Raw genomic sequence first — 25807 nt, 5'->3', positions numbered from 1 at the left:
GCTGAGGAGCTGTGGGTTAACTGTCTCCCTGCCTAGGAACCCCATCCATCATTGTGTTAGAGAATGCTTGTATTTTCAGCACCCGTACTTGAGGGTTTGGGTCACCAGCTGACTTTAAATCCTGCTCTGGCAGTATTTGCTGCTGTGCTGCTACTTGGTAGCCAGTATTGCATCTCTCCTTCAGTAAAAGGACATGACCCAGGAGAAAACTCAGTTATTCCCCTCTGAAATATTTGTCATGCACAGTGGTCTGAGCCTGTCAACCCATCGCTGACTGTTGATTTTAGGCTTCAGAAGGATAGGTTCTTTTTGTTCTAATTATTTTATATACAAAGAAAAACAACGCAAGCTTATAACACTAAGGAAACAAATAAAATTTATGCCCTGGCATTGCTGAAGCATGCATGGGCAGCCCGTGTATGGCAGTTCTGTTGAACTTTTCCATATTGGGTTCCGTGGTCTACGTTGATGAGGACGACTGACCAGGTCTGTTCCTCAAGAGGGCACCAGATCTTACTGCAGATAGCTGTGAGCAGTAGGTGGAGGCCATCCAGACCTGAATAATAAAACAGAAACTATATTAATTACAACACTGTTTGGCCAATAGCTTAAGCATATTTCTAGCTAATTCTTACATCATAAATTAACCCATTTCTATTATTCTGTGTATCACCATGAAGCTGTGGCCTACTAGTAGGGTTCTGGCTGGTGGCTGGCATCTTTCTCTCCTTTGGCAGCTACATGGCATCTTCCTGACTCTGCCTACTCTATATATCTCTTCCAGCCTGGCTATATTCTGCCCTGCTATAAACAGCTTTATTCATTAACCAATAAAAGTAACACATATACAGAAGGACATCCCTCTTCAGTGAGCCACCATGTGGTTGCTGGGAATTGAACTCAGGGCCTTTAGAAGAACAAGCAGTATTCTTAAGGATTCTCTCTAAAGTATACAAACCTGTAAGGCCCACAGTAGGCAAGATAGAAAGAACCAATGAAGTGTGTCCTGATGGATGCAATGGCCAGCTAGGGGAAGACACTGGTAAAGTGGAGGGAAGTGAGCAAGGTTACAGCAGAGCAGTCACAGATTTCAGTTTAAAGCACTGTTGGACGGTCCGTAGGTCCAGTGAAGAAGTGAATGCTGAATGTGGGGTGCAGTTCTTTCCAGGCAACAGCCCAAAGTCTGCCCATTCTGCTACCCATATTACTTTCCTAACATGAACTGTGGGATTCAGACAAGAGGGGCCAACTTTTGGGAACACAATCTATGAAGGCTGCAAACAGAGAAAGGACTGTGTATTATGAAAGGGCCTACTAAAAGATGGCTCTGGGAATAGAAAGGAAGGAAAGTCCACAAAATAGCTGTGTATGTCTAAACATTGGTATTTCCAATCTTGTGTAAGTGCCCTGTTTAGAGCTGCAGATACAGATTCCATATATCATCTAAGCGTTGCTGTATTCTTTAACCTGAAGTCTCTGAGGTGTGCTCAGCCATATCTAAGGCTTATTCTGGCTATTCTTTTTTTCTGATTTTTTGTTTGTTCTTGGTTTTTCAAGACAATATTTCTTTGTGTAGTCCTATCCAGGACTGAAATTCACTCTTTAGATAGGCTGACCTTAAAGACACGCTTCATCACCTCCCAGCCTTACTTATCTGGTTATTCTTGCAGATTCATGATTATTGATAAACAAATGATGGATATTTTAATTCAGTATTACTCTGGTACTTTTTTTAAATTTATGTGTATGTGTGTGTCAGATTCCCTGGGACTGTAGTTACAGACTGTGGTTAGCTGTCTGATAGAGGCGCTAGGCACCAAACTCAGGTGTTTCTGAAGAGCAGCAGGCTATTAACCACTGAGCCATCTCTCCAGCTCTGATACTGCTTGATATTCTTCTGTGCTGTGGCTGCTATTAGAGACATTTCAGGCTAGCTGTTACTGCCTGTATTGGTTACTCTTCTCATTGCTATGACTAAATACATGGCATGCAAGTCGAGGAAGGGTTTATTTTGGCTCACAGTATGAAGGTATTGCAGCAGGTGTATAAGGCAGCACTGGTTTCCCCCTATTTTTATGCAACTTAGGTCTCTGGCCCATTGAGTGGGTCTTCCCTCCTCACTTACACCTTTCTGCACCCAGAATCCTGTCTCAGGTGACCTTAAATCCAATAACAATAAGATTAACCATGACACCATCATTTGTCCTTCTAGCAGACTTCTCAGGGACCTCAGAGTGCCAGCCTCAATGCCCCCTTCAGGGTTCAGAAGAAGACTTAGCAAATACGGGACTTAGATCGGAGGGCGAAATGAACTCTCCACTATGTACTTTTCTGCATCAGTTTCTTTATTCTTCTCCTGCTGTCCTCCTGTTCTGTAGTTTCCAGCTTACATACACACAAACCAAAGGCAGTTCTCTGAGCCTGGACATCCCTATCTTTGAAGGTCCCAAATGTGATCTATATGAGAGACTCCTTTCCTGACTGCATGTCCTGCCAAATGGAAGATAGCTGCAGGGAGGTGGCTTCTAACATATCTCAGGGAACAAAGCGGAGATTAGACTGTGGGAGCCAAGCTTATTGACTGTGTGACTGAATTTCCCACCAGAGGTTCCATGGGAGCGGGCTGGAATGACCCAATATACCAAACACTACATGGGAAAGAATTGTGCCCAATAATCCATACTCTGCTGAATCTTGTACCAAGGGAGAACGAATGGCTTCACAAGAGATCCACTGTGAGAATTAGCCGATATACAAAAGGTGGCGGGCCCAGCGCCTTGAGAACTGTGTTTATCTCCATCAGAACACATTTGCTCTGGTGGGTCAGCTTCTACTCTATCAGCTGAATCTCACTGCATGATGCCTGCGGGCCGCAGCGACTAGTAACTGATTTGGTCCTCATAAGCTTTTATTGAGTGCTCAGTGGAGAAACTGCATGGCTCTTGTCTAATGAGTGAAACAGGAAAAAAGTTCTCCTGGTTATCTCTTTATTTCTTTCTAATGTCTTTGTTATCTGTTGTGGCATAGTATACAGTGTTCTCAAAACTTAGATATCTTAAAACAGTTGTGTCTTAGAATTCTGACTTAACCAGATGTTTCACGAGGAGCAGAGCATGGAGTTGAGAACGGAGTCACTGACGATTGTCGTTTTAGAGACAGACTCTGAATGGCTGAAAAAAGCCTCTTCCCTTTCTGAGGCTGTAAGTGTATAAATAAACAAAATAGTTAAATAGAACTTGGCCCAAAGCAGGGAACTAATAACAAGGGCAGAAGCAGTTAGAAATAAAGGAAGCCACTTTAAACTACACCATTCATGTAGTCTCTACACCAGCCGTCTAGCTGCACACCCAGATGCCTGTCAGGCAGTGCCGAACGTGTGGGGGAAAGACAAACTGCGTGGGACCAGTGAGATGGCTCAGTGGGTAAAAGCACTTGTCACATAGGCCTGCATTTCCTGAGTTCACTCCCCGGAACCACGGAAGAAGGAAAGAATTGGCTCCCAGAAGTCTTTTCTGACTCCACTCACACACGGGCATGTGCTGTCACTCACCACGCTGTAAAGCTGGATAGCTTTACAGATAAATAGTTTTGACAAGGACTGCACAACATCATAGGGTAAGTCTCATGTTTTCAAGTAGATGTGGCAATGGATGCACTCTTGATAAACAAGGCAGTGAGGGGTCTGTTCATTCTTTAATGTCCCTTGTTACCAGTGAGGGAAAAGTTTCTTTGAATATGGTCTGGAATAGAATCCCGTTCTGCACTCCTAGGTCATAAGACCATTGTTCTTCTTTTACATACCCATTGACAACCTCTACTATGGTTCTTGTAACTAGAAGTCTGTGAGAACAGGGAGAATAACAAAGAACAGTTGAAATTCTTGTTAAGTCCATGGCTCCCCCTGCCGGTCAAAACGCTGATAAGACTAGGACCCAACTTCCGGATTGATTATTGGAGGCAGCTGAAGTAGTTCAGAAGCTCCATGAACAGACAAACCCTCATAGTATTTAAATGTATTCATGAAAGTTAACACCGCTCTGTCCCACCAAGGACTGACTGCCTAGGGCATAGGAAAGTGAGGCAGCTGAATTGAAGAAAATTAGTACACTCTACTCTTTTGTTGTAACACACAAGCGGCCGCCACAACTTGAATGTAAGTCCTCACCAGAACCCCCAGACCTTCAGGATGATGCTCCTCATGCAGCCCCAGCACATATGGATGCTTTCTGAGGTGAGAGGACATGGCCTGAGGGAAGCAATTCCAGCCTGTGCCTACTGTGGAATAGGCATTGAAGAGACGAATTTTCTAGGTGCGCTGATCTCCAAGTGATGTTTCTTTTTGTCCTGTGCAGATAGTCATGTCTAGAGGTTGCCCGCAGGGCTTAGGGGCATTCACAGTCTCTCTCATCTGGGAAGACAGACAAATCAGTGTGATTTGGAGCTTTTTTAAAATTTCTTTTCTCTACATAGCCATCTTCTTGAGATTGCCTTAAAGCACAAATTTTAAAATAGAACATAAATATCAGTAAAGCTACAAAACAAAGAAATTCAAAATTTTTAAGTAACCATACTCTATGCATTCCCTTATCATTGAAGGATGTTACAAAAGTCCTAAAGCCAGCCCAGAGGTTCTCTCAGAACAGCTGTAGAAAAAGTTATAAAAATAACAGCAGAAAAATTACATTGTTGGTATTATGTTCTTTTTGAACTAAAATGAACACCTGGACTTCTCAAGGATCCCTGCAGTAAGCTGAATGAAGACCTGGTTTTGCTTTGATCTGTTAGATTATCTTTTTTTTCTAGTACCAGCACCACAGGCCCCAGAGACAGTGGGTTTCAGACTCAGATGCCCTCTGGGATCTGCAGACTCGCCTCTCAGCTGGAGCCCATGGCTAGTATCTACTGTCCAGCTCCTCTGAGCTGAGTCAGCCAGAAACATTGAGGTCGAGATGACTCTGCCATGGAGGCACTGTGGCTAGTCAGTTGTCTGATACAATGAATAGTGTGTATTTGCAGAAGTGTTCCTATTACCCTACCACGGGAAAGCCAGCAGTATCTTACTGTTTCTATAAAAAGTTCTCTTAAGAACCACAGAGGGGAAGTTCCTCAATGCTTTAATAGCACCTCAGCCAGCAGTCACTGCACTGGCTTCATAGAAAAAGAACATGAAAAGTAACAAAAGGAAAATAACATGAAATAAGTCAACTCAAGAACCTTTGTCTAGATGGACAATGGGAGGCAGAGGCAGGCAGATCTCTGAGTTCAAAGCCAGCCTGGTCTACAGAGCAAGTTCCAGAACAGCCAGGGCTACACAGTAAGGGAGGAAAAAGCCTGGGTCTACGTCCCTTGCTTTCTGGGTTAGTTCTATGTCCCTGAACTCACCTGGTTTCACATCCATTCAGTCCCAAATAAACACACATAGGCTTATATTAATTATAAAGTGTTTGGCCTATTGCTCAGGCATATTACTAACTAGCTTTTACAATTTAAATTAACCCATAATTCTTATCTATGTTTAGCCATGTGGCTTGGTACCTTATCTCAGTAACACATTCTCATCTTGCTTCCTCTGCTTCTGGATGACAACTGCATCTCTGCCTTTCCTCTTCCCAGAATTCTCCTAGTCTGGTTGCCCTGCCTATACTTCCTGCTTGGCTGCTGGTCAATTAGCATTTTATTAAACCAATATGAGTGACAAATCTTTACAGAGTACAAGAGCATTCTCCCAGAGCATTCAAGGGCCAGCAAGTATCAAACCAACTGTATACAGGGTCCAAGGCTTCCAGCTAGCCTAGTGTAAAGCTGTAATAGGTCTGACAGGTAGGCAGTATCAAGGCAGTGGGAACCTACCCTCTGGAAGGGATTTGCCAAAAGGGTAGTTGGAAGCCAGTTGAAAACAGAACCACTGGTGTTTGGAGAAGGTAAGTGTGTGTAGACCCAGTATGTCAAGTCAGAACTATGTGGTTGTTATTCCAAGTGTCTCTTGTCTGTGTGATGGCTCCATCACAAGCTGACCTTGGCCCACTCCCGGGTCCTCTGGAAGAGCCCATGTTCAGACCACATTTCTTCCTGAGAATACAAGGTTCAAACACCCTAAGCACCCCGCACCAGGCCTCAACTCTCCTTACCTTCTGCCTCTGGGTATGGTGGTGGCCTCTGTCAATGGATGTGCCTCAGCCAAGATAGCAGATTCAGTCTTCACCGTCTGTTCACTAGATCTCCTTCATTCTGTGTTATGCTGAGTTCACCCTAGCTGTAAGGGACACCTACCCTGGTCCCCAGTCCTAAGGATGCTTGGCCACTTAGCCCTCCATCTGTGGTTTGTCATCTGTTCGTGATTGTTCTCACTTGGTTACAGGCTCTCCCTCTCTGCCAGATAAGTACCGACATGCCCGGGAAATGATGTTGCTGTTGCCTGCACATCGGGACCGCCCAAGCAGTGCCATGTATCCAGCAGCCATCCTAGAGAATGGACAGGTAGCAGGCCTCGCCTTGACTAACTGTCCTCTGCTACAAGTGTGTTGGCTTGGGCTCCCTCATTGCATCTGCTAAACCTTTGCATGCACAGTCTTGCATGCCTCCCTCATTCTGTAAGAAAGCTGTTGGACTCCTCAAGACAATAAATCTGAGGGCCAGAAGTCCAGTGTAGGTTTGGGTAGACTGGCGACCAGGACTATACCTGCTTGGGTGGCTTCCTAAACCTCTAGCCATCTTTCTGACCTGCACAGACCCATTCTTCTGCATCCTGAGGAGGCTGTAGTAAACACAGGTAGGAGGACGTCTGTGTGTCCTGCTAGGGTTGACCTCCGCACTTAGTTTTCCAGACACCATGCTTGAACCAGCAAATAACAGTTGGCCCTGTGCAGTTTGCCCCAGACTTTCTATCCAGAGCCATAAAAGTCACTTCCAAGTAACTGTCCTAGACCCGAAGTGCCAGGAGTTTCTCAATGGCACCCCTCTGTCAGGCAGGGAGCAGATCTGATGGGTGCTGCTCAGAAGAGCAATGGGACCTGCCAGACTCCAGGTATGGGTGCTGCCTTTCTCTCCCCTCAGTGCTAACCTGGATCTGGGTGGGGACTTCCGAGAATTAAGACCTATCAGTGCTCTGGAGCAGACAGGGTTTTTAAATCCTTTCTGTCAGTGGTCTCCCTGGCAAACAGAAATATGTGACAGTTGAATAATGGAAAGTACCTATGTCCTGCACATGACAGCCTGGGTGATGTCTCAAATGTCCATGAAGTGCTCAGATCCAAATACACCTGGACTGTTGTAGCAGCCTTCCCAGGGCTGCGTGAAGCTCTCAGCACATCTCAAGCATGAGCTATCTTACTGCTTTGATATCCTCATCTGAGCTTAGAACATCCTGGCACCTGTAGTCCATAACACTGCCTCCCAGATGTAGCTGGCTGCTCTTACACTCTTTGATATTTTTCTCCTTCCCTCAGCCACCAAACTTCCAGCGGGCCCTGTTCCAGCAAGTAGTTGGAGCCTGTAAACCCTGCAGTGATCCCAATCTGTCTATGGCTGAAAAAGGTATTTTCCTCTCTCTAGGAGCTCTCTCATGTTTGTCCCATCTTGAGTGTCTAACTCTTGTTCCTGAGTTACCAACTGTCCAGGTCTGAGCCACAACCAAAATGCTCATGTCTGTCTCCCTAGACGTAGTGCTGACCAATTTCTCAGGTCACTGTTTAGACCACAGCTGGCCTGGATCCTGTTTGTCTGTCTGTATTTCCCTCTCTCTAGGGCCCACCCTCAGAGAGGCCCATCTGCCTTGAGTAATTTGTTATAACTCAGGCTGTTGTGGGCGTCTACTCTCCTAGGTTCTTCCTAATAACTCCTAGAATTTAGTATGCCTGCTGGTACATCTGGGGCTTCAGAAACTTCTTGGAGCTCAGAATGGACTGTGGTCAGTGAAAGCTCCAAAGGAATAGAACATATATACTACAGCGAATTTCCAAAATTAAGTTTGTGCAGAGAAAGCTCTGTGTGCTTCAGTGAAGTCCAGTCACTGTTTAGCCACTCTGGCCAGTGACTGCTGGTTCCATCTGTACTACACCATACCACTGAGAAACTCTCCCTAGAGCTGCACCTGCATGGATGTGACACGTTACCCTGTGTTCTGCAAGCTGATGTAAGAACGTGTGTCCAACCTCTATAACCTTGACTGAAGCCCTAGACACCTAAGTTAATAATTTTAGCACAGCAGCACCTAAATGGGGACCATGCTGAGCTTGTCTGTCAAGCAGAACCTGGTCCCATGGTTCTCTCCTCGCCTCCATCTGCTGTGCTTAGTACATATTCACTTCCCACCAATAGGCTATTGCCCCTTAGCCCATCAGGCCATATCCCTGCAAAGCTCTCATCCTGTTGTCATTGCGCCTGCTTACCAAGTGCTGTCTGCTGTCCCCACTGTCATTGTACCCCTGGTGGTTGTTGTAAAGGACAAACTCTGTGTCCTTTCCAAGGAGTTCAAACACTGGGTCCAAACCTTGGTTCCTAGTGGGCATTAGTGCCAGATGCTCCACCACAAAAGGCCTACTGAAGATGCCTTCCTAACCTCAAGGCTGCACATCCTGAAAAAGTGACTCCTTGGATTCCTGTACCTATGACCCCAAAACAATGGGCCTTTTTGGCCTGGAAGGCTAGAATCCACAATGGTTTTCTTCACCTAAGATGCAGAGCAATCTCAAAACTAGCCAAGAATCGCACAGCTCAGAGCTCAAATCAGTATTGGTGGTCAGACCAGGATGCTACATCAGCTGGTCACAGAAGAACCTCAGGCCTCACAAGCTACACTGCAGCAAAGAGCTGGGCACGCTCACCCTAGGTGTCTAGGGGAAGGACAGGTGTCTCAGAACAAAAACCAAGCCCAGAGCTACCATATCCAAACCACAAGGTCAATGCTTAGTGGCAACAAATTAGGCAATTTCCCATTGGTAATACACAGGCCAGACTAACTCCTAGGTCCCCCTAGAAACTTACCTCTCACCTGTAGGTTCTTTTTTTTTTTCCAGTCACACCTGGGCAAGACAAGGCTGCCCTCAGGTCAGGGACTGTGCACTGGGGACCTCAGGCCAATGCTGTAGAGCTTTTAATGCTGACAGATGACAGGACACAGAGGTTATTGCTCTTCTCCTAGAATAAATCGTTCCCTTGGTCACACTACATGGCAAAGGTCCACTGGCGTCACTGCAGATTTGTGGTTTCTGGTTGACATGGAATGGCTCACTCACATGCCATCCTAAGTACGCCATGACAGCCTTCCTAGCATTCTTTCCCTGCAGTGCCCCTGACCTCAATTTCCTTTGGACCCTTGGGGTAAATTTTAGCAGCCCCTTCAGTTCTTTAGGGCATTAAGGACATGTCTGAGATCTTGGGTTGTCAGGTCCTTTTAGAGAAGAAGCTTCACAGGATCATCTCTAAGCTGCCACTCCCGAGACCTGTGGCTTTCATCATAAATGTTTTTGTTTGGGAGATGAGAACTTGGATGCTTAGAACCAAGAAGCCCTTGCTGCACCTTGGAGAACCTGGAGGAAGATATGCCTATTCTTGGTCTCAGAATTTCTGAGGAAGCCATCTGATGCTTATCAGATTCAGAATTCTTTTCTGCAGGTAACAGCTCAGTTGCTACTCATCAGATTCAGATGCCCCTTCTTCCTGCTATTAGCCATCAATGTATCATGAGATTAAGCATCCTTATAGCTGGAGTTTTACCTTGCTGTGTTGTATGTAAGCCCATGCTAGTCCTTGAGCAAAGAGAAGAAAAATGATGTCATCCCTCTATCCATGGAATGCCTTGGGCCCAGCACTTTGGACCATCTCCTACTCAAAGGCCAGATTCCAGCTTTTTCTGGAGGCTCCCAGCTCCTATCAGGCCTTGGAATTCTCCATTGAGTATCTGGGCCATGAAAGCCCAAACCTTGGATACCTCAAGCTCCCACTGTTTTAAAACAGAACCCATATTAGACACCTGTACTCTGCTAGGCTGCCCTTCCAAAAGGCTCCAGCAGAGGAAAGGCATGTTTCCTCTTGCTAGTGTTGGTTCTCTGAAAAGAACCATTTAAACAAGCTTCACATTTCCCTTCCTGCACCTGCAGAGTAGCCAAACCCCAAATTGTGAAGGTCTAGCCACTGCTCTTCTCTCCCCTTTACCAAAGGACTGTCACCTCAGCCAAAGAGCCAGCACTGAGGCACTGCTGCTTTGTCTGGGTCCTGCTCTATTCTGCACCAAGGACTTTCTAGCCTCTCCCTTTCTCAGGAAGCAGTGTGTTCCCCTGGTTCCAGGCTGAGACTCCAGTGGGTTCCTTAAATATCTCTTCTTGCTCAGAAAATGTCTTGCTCTTAAACCCAGTCAGTAGGCATAAGAACAGGGATGGGTCAGTGTTCTAAATGTTACCACAGGCTCCCTGTAGAACCAGCGGAGCTGCCTCTCAAAGGACACGGTCTCCATCTCCTGTCCTGCTCCCTGCTTTTCACACAGGGCATGGGAACTTCAAGAGCCTTGAACTAATTCTTGACTTGTGAAGAGTTCTGTGTTCTGTGCTATGTTCTTGATCTCTTCAGCCTTTCCTGTTCTCTCCTGTGGTCTTCTGGTTTTGCTTCTGACAGATCCCAGAGACTGCAGGTCTCCTCATTGCATGTTCTCTCAGTCTGCTTTATCCTGAACACTCTTCAGAAACCAGCTTATTCTTGTCTTCAGAGGCAGCTTCAATCACTGGCCAGTTATCTCTCTGGGCCACAGTGTCTTGCTTGGCTAGTATTTTCAGCTGTAGGGCCTGACATGCCTCTTGTATGCTGACTACACAGAGCAGACATAGAGAAGCCTCAGGCTGTAGGGCAGCTTCTCCGAGCAGGAAACTCAAGAAGTAACCTCCGTTCACTCCATCTCTTTCCACCCTTCAGCGGTGCCAGCAGCCCCCAGCAGCTGGAGCCTGGATAGCGGAGCCCAAGAGGCCCAGCCCTTCCTGTCTGCCCTCATGGGGCACATCCTGGCTCCCCCAGTGCCTCCCCGAAGCCTGCTGCATGGTAAGCGGGTCCCCCAAATAGTTTCTCATCTCAAACTCTGACAAAGGCTAGATCAAAAGCTTTCTAGGCTGTCTCAGCCAAGGATAAAACATCCACACCACAGAAAGGACCCTGCTGAATAGTGGGGCCAATAAGGTTTTTGAGTCCTGCAAACTAGCTCAGTAAGGCCATCCCAGGCAGGGAGGCTGAAGACGACAAAACCAGCTGTGCCAGATATACCACTCACCAGTCTGCCATCATCTGCAGTGGACCAGAACTTCTCCTGCTGAAGCCTGCTTCATGGGCTCTGAAGTACTCAAACTCCTGACCTCCTGTGTAGAATGGGATTCTTTTACCTCAGTGACCTGTATTTTACAGACTGTCAGTGTAAAGAAAAAGTGACTTTCAGTGCTGAGGTGTTCTTGGGGGACTTTTCCACACCTGCCCAGTGCCCAGCAGGGTGATGCTGCTGTGCAGCTTGTGCAGGGGGTCCCCAGCTGAGGCTACGGTTCTGTTCTCTTTGCAGGTCATTACTCCCTACACTTTGACGCCTTCCACCACCCACTGGGTGATGCCCCCCCAGCCCTCCCTGCCCGGACCCTGCGCAAGGTAATGTACTGAAGCACCTGTCCCACCGCCTCATCTGCTGTAGACACCCTGGGGGCCTACAAGAGGAACCTGCCTCTCCTCTCCTCTGTCCTGAGAGCCTAAGCTGGCAGAAGCTGGGGGTGGCTAGAGCCACACTAGAGCAGCAGGTGACCCATGAATCCTGCAATGAACAGGGAGATCGGGGGGTCTTATGGACAACACTGACAACAAGAGTATGTGTGTAGAGAGAAACTTGGGGGGCTCTCTGCCAATACCACAGGCTCTCAACACACTGTAGCCCAATAGCTAATTAAATGTCCCTGTGGTGGCTTATAAGAATTTTTAAAATTAGTGTCAACTGAAAATGTGAAATATCAGGCACTAAAGTTTTACAAAAAATTCAAGAAGTAAAATTTGACTCTTCTTGTTAGCTTCATTTTTCTGCAAATGGGAATAGACCAAGTCTGTGACAGATTTTAGCAACAGAGTAACACTCACCTCATCTGTGGCCCAGCAGGGTTCCTTCTGCCTGAAGACCCAGACCATATCCAACCTGGGAATTGATCCCAGGTGTATCAGTGCCCAGCCGCCAGGGCAGGGCAGAAATAATAGTGATTCTGGGCTCCACTAGCTTGCTTTGGGGGGAAGATGCTTAGGGGGAATCATTGCTGAAGACACAGACATGAAACTGATAAGATTTTAACGTTCGTTGATAAGCAGACTCTTGGTCTCCACATGGCAGGCCAGTCCACCTGTCTAGGGGGATTCTAACTTACCCACCCTTTCCTTCGCACAGTCTCCTCTCCACCCCATCCCAGCCTCCCCTACAAGCCCCCAATCGGGTCTGGATGGCAGCAACTCTACGCTGTCTGGCAGTGCCAGCAGCGGTGTGTCCTCCTTGAGTGAGAGTAACTTTGGGCACCCCTCAGAGGCCCCACCTCGAACAGACACCATGGACTCCATGCCAAGCCAGGCCTGGAGTGGTGATGAAGACCTTGAGCCGCCCTACCTCCCTGTCCACTGCAGCCTCTCTGAGTCTGCTGTCCTCGACGCCATCAAGTCCCAGCCGTGCAGAAGCCACTCAGCCCCAGGGTGTGTCATCCCTCAGGACCCCATGGACCCCCCTGCGCTTCCACCCAAGCCCTACCACCCCCGCCTGCCAGCCCTAGAGCATGATGAGGGTGTGCTACTGCGGGAGGAGGCTGAGAGGCCAAGGGGCCTGCACCGAAAGGCCTCACTGCCTCCTGGGAGCACCAAGGAGGAACAGGCCCGCATGGCCTGGGAGCACGGCCGAGGGGAACAGTGAGGAGCGGAGAGGCAGCTGCACCACCATCTTCAATAAGCAGCTTGCCCAGGCACTCCGGGTCTGAAAAGCAAGTCCGTCCCAGGGAGCTAGAGGCTTGGCACTCAGGAGAAAACCACCAGAGTCTCTGTTCTACTGCCGTGAACTCATGTATTGCCATGTCCAGAGGCCACAGCAGCATGAAGGGTTGTGGTTTCTCTTTTATTTCTTTTTTTCCCCCCATTTTTCTGGGTTTTCCTTTATGCAGTAGTTGCTTTCTTCCTCCTGCAGTTCCAGACCACATGGAGCTATATGGAGATATTGCACAGACAGAATTGCTTTGCAGCATTGCAGAGTCCAGGAGGAGGAGCCCAGGCCTCCTTCCAGGGCAGAGATGGCGAAGAATGGAAGTTGCACTAGGGACCTCTTCCTTTGCTGTATGGACAGGAAAATTCATGGTTGCATTCAGGGATTGCAAGGACCACATGGACGACATGTCACAGGTGGACAAAGGGGCCACAAGCCGTTTTGCACAAATGCTTGCCCACCTGCCCACTCTTCCATCTAGGAGTGTGCAACTGAGGGGCTGGTCAGGCACATGACTGGCCTAACTGCATGCCCAGGGCACACTGCCAGGCTTCCATGGGCCAGCCTTGTCTCTTATCCAACTTTGGACATTATTCCATGGGCCAGCCTTGTCTCTTACCCCACTTTGGACACTATACATCACTTTTATTTTGGACTTTCCACTCAAAACACCTCATGATCTGCAGAAGTCTCCCTGGCTCGAATGGACTTGCAAGGCTTATCTCTTCAGCCCTGGGGCTTGAATTAAATGAAGCTAGGAGGGCTATCACTCCTGCAGGGAGTTAGCCCCTTCCCTTGTGTTAGAAAGAGCTGGTGTAAGAATGAGGCTAGATCCAGTGTGGCAGGAGCCAGAATGCCGCATAAGCTTTCACAGGTGGCTCCAATGCCTGCCATTTAGCACCTGAATCAGGGATTTTCAGCACTACCTCTGAGCCTTGGGGTTGGCTGCCCAGCCTGGCTTCCAGGCCCTGAGGATGTGTGGTCAGGTTCAGCAAGCTCCTGGGTATAAAACATTAAAATAATTTTTTTAACTGATGGGAGGAAACTAATTTTGGAAGCAGAGAGCCACACAGGTAAAACTGTTATCTTCCAAGTAGCCAAGTATAGAACCCTCCACTCCAAACCCATAAGGACCGCCACTCAGGGTTCAGGACGGGCAGAAGGGCAGTTTTTCAGACCTCCCCAGTCTGTTAGGAAGGGCACAGTGGTGACTTTATAGGAAATTCTTTCATGTCAGGGCACTGATTTTTCTCTTGGTATTATGGTGGGGGTATAGTATATTTCACCAGGGTGCTTCTAAGTTACTTTTAAAAATAACTTATCTCAAGACAGTTGCTTTCCTTTCATTTGCTTACATTCTCATCAGCGATGGCCATAAGACTGCCTTCTCCTTGGTGAGCAGGTATGTTGCCCCACTTCCCTTATCTTGTTGGCCTTCTGGCCTCCGGTGGCCAGGTTCTGGGCCTAGCTGCTCATCCCTTTCCCACAGTTCTTTCCCAAACCGAAAAGTCCATGGTCAGGGTCTTTTTCTCTTATAAACAAGTTCAATAGAATTGCCAGCAAATAACCTAAGGGAAAAGATAGAAGGCCCATTTTACTCCAGAGTATGTTGGGGTCCAGGTACAAGAGTATAGGGCTTTCTGATACCTCAGGATCATTCAGGCAGAGCAGAGCAGAGCAGAAACTATGAAGGATGTAGGCCAATCCAGGTAGCCTTGGCTCCAAGGGCAGACACACCTGCTCCTGAACCTAGATTCATTGGTAAGCTTGTTTCTGGACCATCTGGTTCATAGGTATGAGGGTCAAAGTCTAGCTTTGTTGTGACTCTTAGGGAAGGCAGCAGTCCATGAAGGCAGCCTGCTATCCAGTGCAGACATCTGCCTTCTCCACTTGGTGGCACAGGAGGTAGGGAGGGGAATGTAGGGTTAAGTTCCTTGGCCTTGCTTTATGCAAGATGAAATATATTTGTGTCGTCCCTCTCCCATTTTCCCTAACTGGATGAAATGGACCTATTCTGAATACTTTGTATTGAAAAACCAGCCAGTGTGAGGGAAATGGGAGGCCAGAGATCAGAAACATTTGAAAAGATTGTGAAATACTGATTTTCATTCTTATAAGCATATTTGTAAATACCTATTTGAATGCTGTGTATTTGTACAGGAATTTGAGCAAAAAATGTATAGAGTGTGATGTCTAATTGGTAATAAGCCCTATAAATGTGTTTTTAACCTCTGGCATTCTGTGCTTATTTAAAACAAGAAAACTTCTAACCATTTCCTTTGTGTACTCGTGTCTAAAGAAAAACTGATTTAAAAATGATCTTACCTGTACCAGAAAAGTTAAAGAAAAAAATTGTGCCGGTGTCCCAAGAGGTATTTTACTGTATATATTGTGGTAGCATGTTATACATCCAACGAGTAATGTGAATTTTAGATGTAAATACCTGCCAATTGATTCCCCCCTCCCTTGACTGCTGTGATGTGAATTAAAGATGAATACCTGATATTGATCCACTGATTTCACTGAATGGGAGCGTTAAGTGCCCCTCTCAAACCCTTGTCGCCGGGCTCCAAGCCCTTTTAGCTCCAGATACTTTCCTGTACTTGCCGTCCTCTCTTCATATTCGGCTTTCGAGGGCAAGTGGCCAAGCCCTTGCACTTAGCATCAGGGCAGTCCAGGCGGTAACATCTCCAGTTCCCATTTGCGCGTCTCCAAGAGTGGGACACAAAACTTCCCGAGATCCATGGCCTCCACTGGGAGGCTATCCCAAAATCTCGGCTCGTTTTACCGCAGACAAGGCCCTCAAATGTCCAGGACAGCAGCTGACTTTGTCTGCTTAAACTTTCGTCTAAGAGGTTCTGCGTACCGACCCAGGATTAGGAGGGGTGTGGGCAGCCGGCACAAGAAGGTGGACGCACTCATTGGTCCGCCAATCCACGTGGTGGCTCAAAACAAGGAACCACTTTTGATCCTTGCTCGCGCCGCTTGTCCTGTTGGGTGTCTGCTGACGCCAGAAGTCCTGCGCTACGAGTCCGAGGCCCAGGAGGGGACTGGATGTGGAGCCAAGAAGTACTCGGGACGAGTCACCAGATTCAGAGGCTGCCCGGCAAGAGGCAAAGCCGTTGCCCCTACCCAATATGGTGGCCCATGCAGCTTCCGCCCAGCCGCTTCCAATGGACCGCCCAGGCTCAATCAGCAACCGACAACTGTCTAGGGCCCAGACGCCGCCAGCCAATGAGGAAGGGTAGCGTGGAGCCGCCGTCCTGGGCTCCGGGGCACGTGGACCAATGAGAATGCAGTATATGGGTGGGCGCGGGGACTACCCGCCTATGGGAAGCTCCGGTTTGTGTCCCAGCCCCCTAGGCGGTGCACCGCGCCGGGTGCGGTTCATTCGCGCAGCAGCGGCGGCGGCGGCGGCGGTGGTGGCGGAGGCAGTGGAGATGTGGGCTACGCGCGGGCTGGCGGTAGCGTTGGCCCTGAGCGTGCTGCCTGACAGCCGGGCGCTGCGGCCAGGCGACTGCGAAGGTGCGTGGGGAGAAGGTGCCGGGCTGGGGGGGGGGGAGGGCAGATGGCGCTGAACCCAACGGAACCGAGAGGGCGGGGGCCCATCCTGGCGCGGTCCGCTGGAGGAAGGGCCTCGGAATTATTACCCGGACCTAGAAACATCGACTCGTTTAGGGGAAAGCGTCGGCTCAGTCGCGTTGAAAACTTGGCCGGAAGCCCACAACACAGGAGTTTTTGTCCTTTCACATCACTGTTTAGAGGTTTCGGGAAGGGACCCCCGTGGGCCGCAACGGCCTCTTGGGATTGCCAAACTGCACTTAAGGGTTCGGTGTTGTATTTGGAATAAGGAACATTTTGATTGTTTGCTTCAGCTTTTGGTGTGTCCCTTATGAGGTCACAGTGAGTTCCCTCTCAAGGACACGTGTCCACTCTCGGCTTAAACTTGAAAAGAGCAGGGAAGATTGTGTGGGGGTCACTGGGGTAATGTTCACTCTCGGCATGCACTGGGTACTAGGACCCCAGCAACCTAAGAGTTCTGTGCACCTATGAGTACGTGAGAAAAACCAATGATTGGAAAATAATGATCATCTCTTTCTACCCCTGGTGGAATGGGGACTAGTAGTTGCTTAGCATCTCTCTTTCCTCTTTTGCAGTTTGCATTTCTTATCTGGGAAGATTTTACCAGGACCTCAAAGACAGAGATGTCACATTTTCACCAGCCACTATTGAAGAAGAACTTATAAAGTTCTGTCGTGAAGCAAGAGGCAAAGAGAATCGGTTGGTAAGTCTCTGGTGACCCACCCAGGCTCTCCCTGGCTCGCGTGTATGGTCCAGTTGATGATGGGCCATGTCTGTAAACTAGTGCGAGACTGAAGTATTTTTAGCCTGTACTTATAAAATACCTCCTATGAGCTGAGTATTGTACAGCCCGGAAAGAAAAATGCCAGGCAAATGGAAAGCAGTGAGCGGTGTATCCATGAAGAAAATAGACTAGGATAGTTTGGGGATTGGGAGGGCTGTTAGAGAGGGGTTGGATTTGTGAAGCGGAGAGAGCGTATCCAAACAGTGTGAGTGCCCAAAGGCCAGAGAGAGTTTGGTGTGTTTGGGATCAGGAACAGTTAACTAGGTGCCCCAAGGTGGCCAGGGCCAAGTCAAAGGCAAGAGCCCTAATGTAAAACATTGGCCTTTGTAGCTTTAATTTCTCTGACAGTCTCTCATTGGAACTCTGATGGTTCTTCAGTTCATTTGGAAACTCTGGCACTGAGCAAATATCAAGGCCTAGACTGTACAACTACTAGATCTGGGCAAGCACTAAAAACATGCGGCCTGGCCAAGAGTTTTCAAAATGACCTGAGCTGGAGAGGTGGTTCTGCAAGTGTCCTGCTTTGCAGAGGACCTGCCTTTAGTCTCCATTACCCACAGTATCCTAACTCCAGCTCCGGGGAATCCGATGCCTTCTGGCCTCCCCAGCACCTGCATACATGTGCACTTCATGCACATAAAACATTAAGACTTTTCTTCCTTTTTCCTTTCTGCTACAGTGCTACTACATTGGGGCCACAGATGATGCAGCCACCAAGATCATCAATGAGGTGTCGAAGCCTCTGGCCCACCATATCCCTGTGGAGAAGATCTGTGAGAAGCTGAAGAAGAAAGACAGCCAGATCTGCGAGCTGAAATACGGTGAGTGTGGCCAGGACTGTGCGCCTCCTGCGATGTCTGTGTGCCCGCCTGGGCTTGCTTTCTAGCCAGAAACGTCATCGTGAGGGTTTGGAGCATGATGGGTGATACACTGTGCAGGGCTCAGAGACTTCCACATCAAAGCTGGGTGGTGGTCAGGAGTTGAGAAGGTGACTTGTTAGCATACTTTGAAAGAGGGAGGATTTGAAGGAGGCCAGCTAATAGCGGGACAGTGCAGACAGAGAATATAAAGATAGAATACATAAGGTGGACAAGTTGGGTAGGGCCTTGGGTTTGGTAAGGAATTTGGCTTTTAGTCTGAAGTTGGAAGCATCAGAAGTTTTTGAGCAGAGAAGCGCTGTAATGAGACTTGAGTTTAACAGACTTGTCATGGCTGTACTTCTGATGGCCCTAAGACCGTCAGCCCAGGAGTGATAGGAGTCGCAGCATCACCGTGGCAGAGCCCATGTCATTGCACATAACCCCAGTCTTGTGAGCCAGGCCTCTCCCGTGAAGTTTAAACAATGCCAGTGTTAATTATAACTCACGTGTCCAAGGGCCTTGTGTTTGTGGTTTGTGCTTGTGGTAATTTGGCACCCTGGTTGGTTCTGGTGTACGTCTGTCTGGGTTATGGAGTAAGCTTTGACTCTGGTACCTTGACGGGGAGAAAGAGGATGTGTCTGCTCTGTCATCAGCCTGGAACTCATTCTGTGCTGACATGTAGAAGGTCCTTGGGGAGCTGGAAGCATGTGGGTTCTCGGCAGTGCATGTCTTGTAGTGGATACTGACAGCCTGAGGTGACCCTCTTGGCACGGTGTACACACGTCTCCGTCCTAAGGAATGGTTTGCACGCAGCACGGGGCTGCAGCATCCTCCCCCGCCATTTACTGTCCTGCTCTCCCTGCAGACAAGCAGATCGACCTGAGCACAGTGGACCTGAAGAAGCTCCGGGTGAAAGAGCTGAAGAAGATCCTGGACGACTGGGGGGAGATGTGCAAAGGCTGCGCAGAAAAGTCTGACTATATCCGGAAGATAAACGAACTGATGCCTAAATACGCCCCCAAGGCAGCCAGCGCACGGACTGATTTATAGTCACCAGAGGGAAAAACAGTTCACCTGTCTCTTCCCCAAACAACATTTTGTAATTTATTTTTTAAGCGGGCTTCTGACAATGAGAGGTGAAGCCTGGAGCTTTCCTAATGATGATGCTGGCTCCATGGTGCCCCCTCCTCCCAGGGGGAGGAGTTTACTTCTTTCTTTTGCTGGTTTACTCTAGGACTTCAAAGTTTGTCTGGGAATTTTTTATTAAAGGGAAAAAACAAATCTGTCTTTGGAGAGTTGAACTGAAACAGGATTTGGTTCTGTAATCTGCTGGTTTGTCTCTCCAGTCTGCAAAGGACCCTTGGTCTGCCAGTGCCACAATCACCCATAAAAGGATTTGGGAGCTTGGAGCAGCCAAAGTTGGGGGGAGGGGGCAGTTCTGGGCTTCAGAGTGTTGTGTACTTGGCCTGGTGAAGACTTAGGCTTGACACCTGAGCTGAAGGTGATATTACTGGTCTTAGGTCAGCATATGCAGAACAAGCAGAGAATTTTCTGCGCTAGTGCGGGTAGTCAGAGTTGGCGTTTCCATTTCTTCACCCCACCTGGTACCTGGTTGTCCATTCGTTGGGTTCTGGTCTGGTCTAGTGTGAACAAGGTCTGGGTCTAGTGTGAACAAGGCCCCTTGCTCACTTGTAGTTTTGCAGGTTTGGCAGGAATTGGTTCAGAGGCCAGAGAGCTATGTGCAGTATGGTTTTCAGTTGCTCTGTGACTGGTACTTTACAGTGTGACTGTGTCTCACTGGGGACACCGCACCTGCTGCCCCCAAACATCATGTGAAAGAAGTGTCAGCTAAGAAGTTGTGTTTTCCAAAGAGTCGGTCTTAGCTCACTTGTGTGGTTCCTAAGTTCAGTTTGCATCCACGGGGCCTTAGATTCTGCCATGGAGCCCACTGCACCTGTCTCCTGCCCATTGCTTTGTGCCTGTGGGAGGAGGGGAGAGCTGGGTGCACCCTTTGTCATCCTACAGGAACTAACCTGGAAACAGCAGCCATCCGTGGAGAGCATAAAGTCCTAAAGGCTTTTGGGTACTCTTGCCTGTATTTCACCTGGATGTAGACAGAACATTAACCAGCAAGATGTCAGCATGGCGAGAGATGATAACTTCTGGCATTACCTGCTCTACAGACCTACCTTCCCAGCCTCCTGTCTGCCCAGAAACCTACAGCAGAAAGTTGGACCCAGGGGCACCAAGATTCCTGTCTAGGATGCAAATGCAGCACTGGACCCAGGGAGGTCTCACCAGCATCTGTAGTCTTTGTTTTCAGGGTCTTGCCAGGACAGTGCCTGAAGAATCTGAATGCAGAAGATCCTGGGATGTGGGTCCTGGACAGGGTGTAGGATCCTTGAAGGATATCACCTCTGGTCCCAGTCAGAAAACGCCTTGGAGGGGACTGGGATCTCAAGCTAGTGGCAGGTTTGAGGGGGATACTTCACGGACCGAGGCCGCCGGTCGAGTGGCCATTCCTGTTCTAGTGGGCACGGCCCTGAGCTGGCAGACCCACCGGCGTGGGTAGCCCTGGAGCACAAAGCCCAAGTCCCCCTGGGGCCTGCCTGCTCCTGAGGAACGCCGCGCACAACGCAGTAGCCGGTGCCTAAGCCCAGCCAGCCACGCGGTGGCGCCAGAGCTCGCAGTCGGGCCCGATCCTCCGCTTGCCGAGGTGTCACGTGGTGCAGGACCGCGGAGCCGGGTGATAGGCGCGAAGCGAAACTCTCGTCCCGCCCACCCGAGTCACGTGGTGCGGCCGGCGCAGCTTGATAACGCAGCTCCCGGCCCCTCGGCGCCGCTCCCGCCCCGCCCCGCCGCCGCCGCCGCGCCGAGTCCTTTTGTCCAAGATGGCGGCGCCGGGGGCGCTGCCTCCTGGGCTGCCGCCGCTGCCGCTGTGAGGGACCTGCGGGCCGCCCGCCCGCCGCGCCGGCGCCATGAAGCGGCAGAACGAGCGAGACTCCAGCCCGAGCGGGCGTGGCTCGTCATCGTCCGCCAAGCGGCCGCGGGAGCGCGAACGGGAGGCAGAGGCGGGCGGGCGGCGAGCAGCGCACAAGGCCTCCGGCGGCACCAAGCACCCGGTTCCAGCGCGGGCTCGTGACAAGCCCCGCGGCAGTGGCGGCGGCGGGCATCGCGACGGTCGCGCTGCCGGGGATGCGAATCACCGAGCGAGCAGCGGGCGCTCCTCGGGCGCGCCCGGAGGCGGAGGACGCACCGGCAAGGCCTCGGGGGACCCCGGTGCCGGCGGCTCGTCGCCCCGCGCCTCTCCGCTGCCACCGCCCCCGCCGCCCCCCGGGGCGGAACCAGCGGGTCCCGGCTCCACGGCGGCTCCGGAATACAAGACGCTCCTCATCAGCAGCCTGAGCCCCGCGCTGCCGGCCGAGCACCTGGAGGACCGGCTCTTCCACCAGTTCAAGCGTTTCGGTGAGATCAGCCTGCGCCTGTCGCACACTCCGGAGCTGGGCCGCGTGGCCTACGTGAACTTCCGGCACCCACAGGACGCGCGCGAGGCCCGGCAGCACGCCCTGGCCCGGCAGCTGCTGCTCTACGACCGGCCGCTCAAGGTAGAGCCGGTCTACCTGCGCGGCGGCGGCGGCGGGAGCAGCCGGCGCAGTAGCAGCAGCAGCGCCGCCGCCTCCACGCCGCCCCCGGGGCCCCCCACGCCCGCCGACCCCCTGGGCTACCTGCCGCTGCACGGGGGCTACCAGTACAAGCAGCGCTCGCTGTCGCCGGTAGCCGCCCCGCCCCTGCGGGAGCCCCGCGCTCGGCACGCCGCGGCAGCCTTCGCCCTGGATGCTGCGGCCGCGGCCGCCGTGGGACTGTCTCGGGAGCGGGCCTTGGACTACTACGGGCTGTACGACGACCGCGGGCGCCCCTACGCCTACCCGGCCGTGTGCGAGGAGGACCTGATGCCGGAGGATGACCAGAGAGCCACGCGCAACCTCTTCATCGGGAACCTGGACCACAGTGTATCTGAGGTGGAGCTCCGACGGGCCTTCGAGAAGTACGGCATCATTGAGGAGGTGGTCATCAAGAGGCCTGCGCGTGGCCAGGGTGGTGCCTATGCCTTCCTCAAGTTTCAGAACCTGGACATGGCACACAGGGCCAAGGTGGCTATGTCCGGCCGGGTGATTGGCAGAAACCCCATCAAGATAGGCTACGGCAAGGCTAACCCCACCACCCGCCTCTGGGTGGGTGGTCTGGGACCTAACACCTCGCTGGCAGCCCTGGCCAGGGAATTTGATCGCTTTGGGAGCATTCGGACCATCGATCACGTCAAAGGAGACAGCTTTGCCTACATCCAGTACGAGAGCCTGGACGCAGCCCAAGCCGCCTGCGCTAAAATGAGGGGCTTTCCCTTGGGTGGTCCGGATCGCAGGCTCAGGGTGGATTTTGCCAAAGCAGAGGAGACTCGCTATCCCCAGCAGTACCAGCCCTCCCCTCTCCCTGTGCATTATGAGCTGCTCACTGATGGATATACCCGGCATCGAAACCTGGATGCCGACCTAAGGGTGCGGGATAGGACCCCTCCACACCTCCTCTATTCAGACCGGGACCGGACCTTTTTGGAAGGGGACTGGACCAGCCTCAGTAAAAGTTCGGACCGCAGAAACAGCCTGGAGGGCTATAGCCGCTCAGTGCGCAGCCGGAGTGGTGAGCGCTGGGGAGGAGATGGGGACCGGAGTATAGCCAAGCCCTGGGAAGAGAGACGCAAGCGGAGGAGCCTTTCCAGTGACCGTGGGAGGGCAACTCATTCCCCTTACGAGGAACGGAGCAGGACCAAGGGTGGGGGGCAGCAGTCTGAGCGAGGCTTGGACCGCACCCCTGAGCGCAGCCGAAAGGAAAACCACTCCAGTGAAGGGACCAAGGAGTCAGGCAGCAACTCCCTCAGCAACAGCAGACATGGTGCGGAGGAGAGGGGCCACCATCACCACCACCACGAGGCTCCAGACTCCTCCCATGGAAAAAAGACTCGAGAGAGTGAACGCAATCATCGGACCACTGAGGCAGAGCCCAAGACTCTTGAAGAGCCAAAACACGAGACCAAAAAGCTAAAGACTCTTTCCGAGTACGCTCAGACACTGCAGCTGGGTTGGAATGGGCTTCTAGTTTTGAAAAACAGCTGTTTTCCAACATCTATGCACATCCTAGAGGGGGACCAGGGAGTTATCAGCGGTCTCCTCAAAGACCACACTTCTGGCAGCAAGCTGACCCAGCTAAAGATTGCCCAGCGCCTTCGACTGGACCAGCCCAAGCTGGACGAGGTCACCCGTCGCATCAAGCAGGGGAGCCCCAACGGCTACGCAGTGCTCCTAGCCATCCAGTCAGCCCCCAGTGGGCCTGGCACTGAAGGGGTGCCCGCCGTGGAACCAGGCCTACAGAGGCGGCTTCTCAGGAACCTGGTCTCCTACTTGAAACAGAAGCAGGCTGCAGGGGTGATCAGCCTGCCAGTGGGTGGGTCTAAGGGCAGAGACAGCACGGGCATGCTCTACGCTTTCCCACCCTGCGACTTCTCACAGCAGTACCTGCAGTCGGCACTGCGGACCCTGGGCAAGCTAGAGGAAGAGCATATGGTGATAGTTATAGTCAGAGACGCTGCCTAGCCCGCACCTGCTCTTCCGCTGTGTTTGTGTCACAGAGCAGCAGTCATGTTAAAATCTGCTCCCTTCTCTACCTACCTTACCCCCTTGGTTTGAATTCTCTGCTGGGTTGTTCTGGTTCATTCGGTGGCATCCTGTCCACTGCTGAAACTAAGCTCATGGGTCTGGGGCTTTTTGTTTTTGTTTTTTACAAGAAAAAAACTCCTGTTGTGTTTCCCATGTATGAGATACTATCTGCTGTATTCTGTATTTTTTTATTCTTTTTTATTTTTATTTTTTTGACTAACTGTATGGAAAGTTGTCAGTAAAGCCTTTGTCAGAGGATGAATTTTTTTTAATCTGACCATAGTCCTGGTTTAATCAGGTTTTTTCTTAAAAAATGGAAAACTGCCCTCAGTGCATGACCTATGTCCAGTTTTTGGTACCACTGCTTCTAACAGTGTGCTATGTTCGTGGTACCCAGCTCTTTGTCTGTCAGGACCCTGCTCACACTCGTCGGTCCCTAATGGCCAACAGGCTTGTGTGACGTGGGCCATTACACCACCCTGAGCAGAGCCCGTTAGAGGAAGGGCCTGGGCCAAAGATCTGTACCAACCGCTATAGGTAGTTTTTATTATTTTTTTTTTCCTGTCTTAAGTACTTCAGTTTGAGCTATGGCCGTTAGACAAGGTACCTAATTCTAAAGCTTGTTGGACAGAGAGGGTAGTTTTCAGTTTTGTGGTCTTGCATTGGGGGGGGGGGGGGAACAGTGCAATATTGATGCTGAGGAGCCTTGTGCTTAACCTGTCCAGCCTCGCTCTGGATCAATCTTTAGTCTTTATGTAGTTTAGGGCCTGGTTCCCAGGGGTCCTGGAGGGAAATGGTGGGATGCAGGGTGAGAAGCAGCCTAGCTTGGTCAACCCTTCAATGTGCTTGTGATTTGGGGCTTTCTTTGGTCTTTCAGGGTTGTCAGTAGAGTGAGCCTGTGCCACAGTCAAACCTAGAGGTTTATGGCCAGCAGCAAACTTCCCAGCTACAGTACTCAGTGCTGCAAGGGAGTACAGTGCCAGGAAGATGTCCTTGATGAGTGACATAGCTTTCCGTGATGAGCCACAGAAATGAGGTAAGGAAACAGATCATTCTCTGTGGGAAAGAAGTCACAGGTGCTAAATGATAGGCCAGAGCCCAGAGCCACATCAGCTGGGCTAAGAAGGAAACAGATTGAGGCATCCTCAGGCTGGGAGGGGAAAGTGGCCCAAGAGTAGTTTTAGGCTCTGCCTTTGCTGTCTCAAGTAGGACGTTATATCAGGCAACAGTGTCGCCACAGATCACAGCTAGGCTGAGGATATGCCAGCTTGGATAGTCCAAACCAGTCAGGCCTAGGAGAATGGGAGTCCTGGTTAGGGGTTGGTTCTGGCCCACCTGTAACCTCTGGGCTCTGAGATAGACCTTGGAGGTTATATGAAGTTCATGTACGTCTACAAGGACAGAAACCTGGAAATTGGGTAAAATAGGGACTTTCTTCTCACCAGGCCTTGGCTGCTATTCATGAGACCAAACATGTCTCTAAAACAGAGGGTGGCAACCCCTTTGACAAACTTGTGTCACCAGAAAATATTTACGTTACAATTCATAACAGTAGAATTACAGTTATGAAGTAGCAATGAAAATAATTTTATGGTTGGGGTCACCAGCACAAGAGGAGGAACTGTGCTAAGGGCACGCAGCATAGGAAGGTTGAGGACCACTGCTCTGAAGCATTAATGAGAGTGTTAATGTATCCTTGAGCTGTGGTCACTGCCTTCACTGGAGCAAGTCAGTAGGCCTGGTGTCCCAAACTACTTCAGAATTCTTTGTCATACCACCAGAAACCAGAGCAAGCCTCATCCTGAAGGCCTGTTGCAGTTTTTCTTGGAGATCTTGAACAATGTCATAGAACAGCTACAAAGCAAGTTTCATCACCCAAGTGCACCCTTCCCAGGCAGAACCAAGACACCCC

At 50.4% G+C, this 25807-nt stretch overlaps 3 protein-coding genes across 3 annotated transcripts in view; all 3 read left to right on the top strand.

Annotated features, from left to right (window-relative positions):
• The window catches only part of Dock3 (dedicator of cytokinesis 3), a 367607-nt gene extending 352137 nt beyond the window's left edge, over positions 1–15470 (top strand). Inside the window, exons 50-53 of the mRNA XM_050139541.1 lie at positions 6359–6477; positions 7446–7533; positions 11531–11613; positions 12389–15470. Of these exons, the coding sequence (XP_049995498.1) occupies positions 6359–6477; positions 7446–7533; positions 11531–11613; positions 12389–12898 (800 nt within the window). The 3' untranslated portion in view covers positions 12899–15470. The remainder of the gene's footprint in view (positions 1–6358; positions 6478–7445; positions 7534–11530; positions 11614–12388) is intronic.
• Positions 15471–16315: 845 nt separating this feature from the next.
• Manf (mesencephalic astrocyte derived neurotrophic factor) lies at positions 16316–19470 on the top strand. Its single transcript, XM_050139632.1, has 4 exons — positions 16316–16486; positions 17119–17246; positions 18007–18148; positions 19053–19470. The coding sequence occupies exons 1-4, from the start codon at positions 16402–16404 to the stop codon at positions 19235–19237; spliced, it is 540 nt and encodes a 179-aa protein (XP_049995589.1). The 5' UTR covers positions 16316–16401; the 3' UTR covers positions 19238–19470.
• A 140-nt stretch (positions 19471–19610) lies between these two features.
• On the top strand, positions 19611–24153 carry Rbm15b (RNA binding motif protein 15B). Its single transcript, XM_050139631.1, has one exon. It carries the CDS (start codon positions 21166–21168, stop codon positions 23830–23832), a length of 2667 nt encoding a protein of 888 aa, XP_049995588.1. The 5' UTR covers positions 19611–21165; the 3' UTR covers positions 23833–24153.
• Positions 24154–25807: the final 1654 nt, after the last annotated feature.

The sequence above is a fragment of the Alexandromys fortis genome, unplaced genomic scaffold (genome assembly GCF_014885135.2).
Source record: "Alexandromys fortis isolate MF-2015 unplaced genomic scaffold, M_Fortis_MF-2015_v1.1 scaffold_36, whole genome shotgun sequence".
Lineage (NCBI taxonomy): Eukaryota > Metazoa > Chordata > Mammalia > Rodentia > Cricetidae > Alexandromys > Alexandromys fortis.
This window is presented reverse-complemented; position numbering and strand designations above follow the sequence as displayed.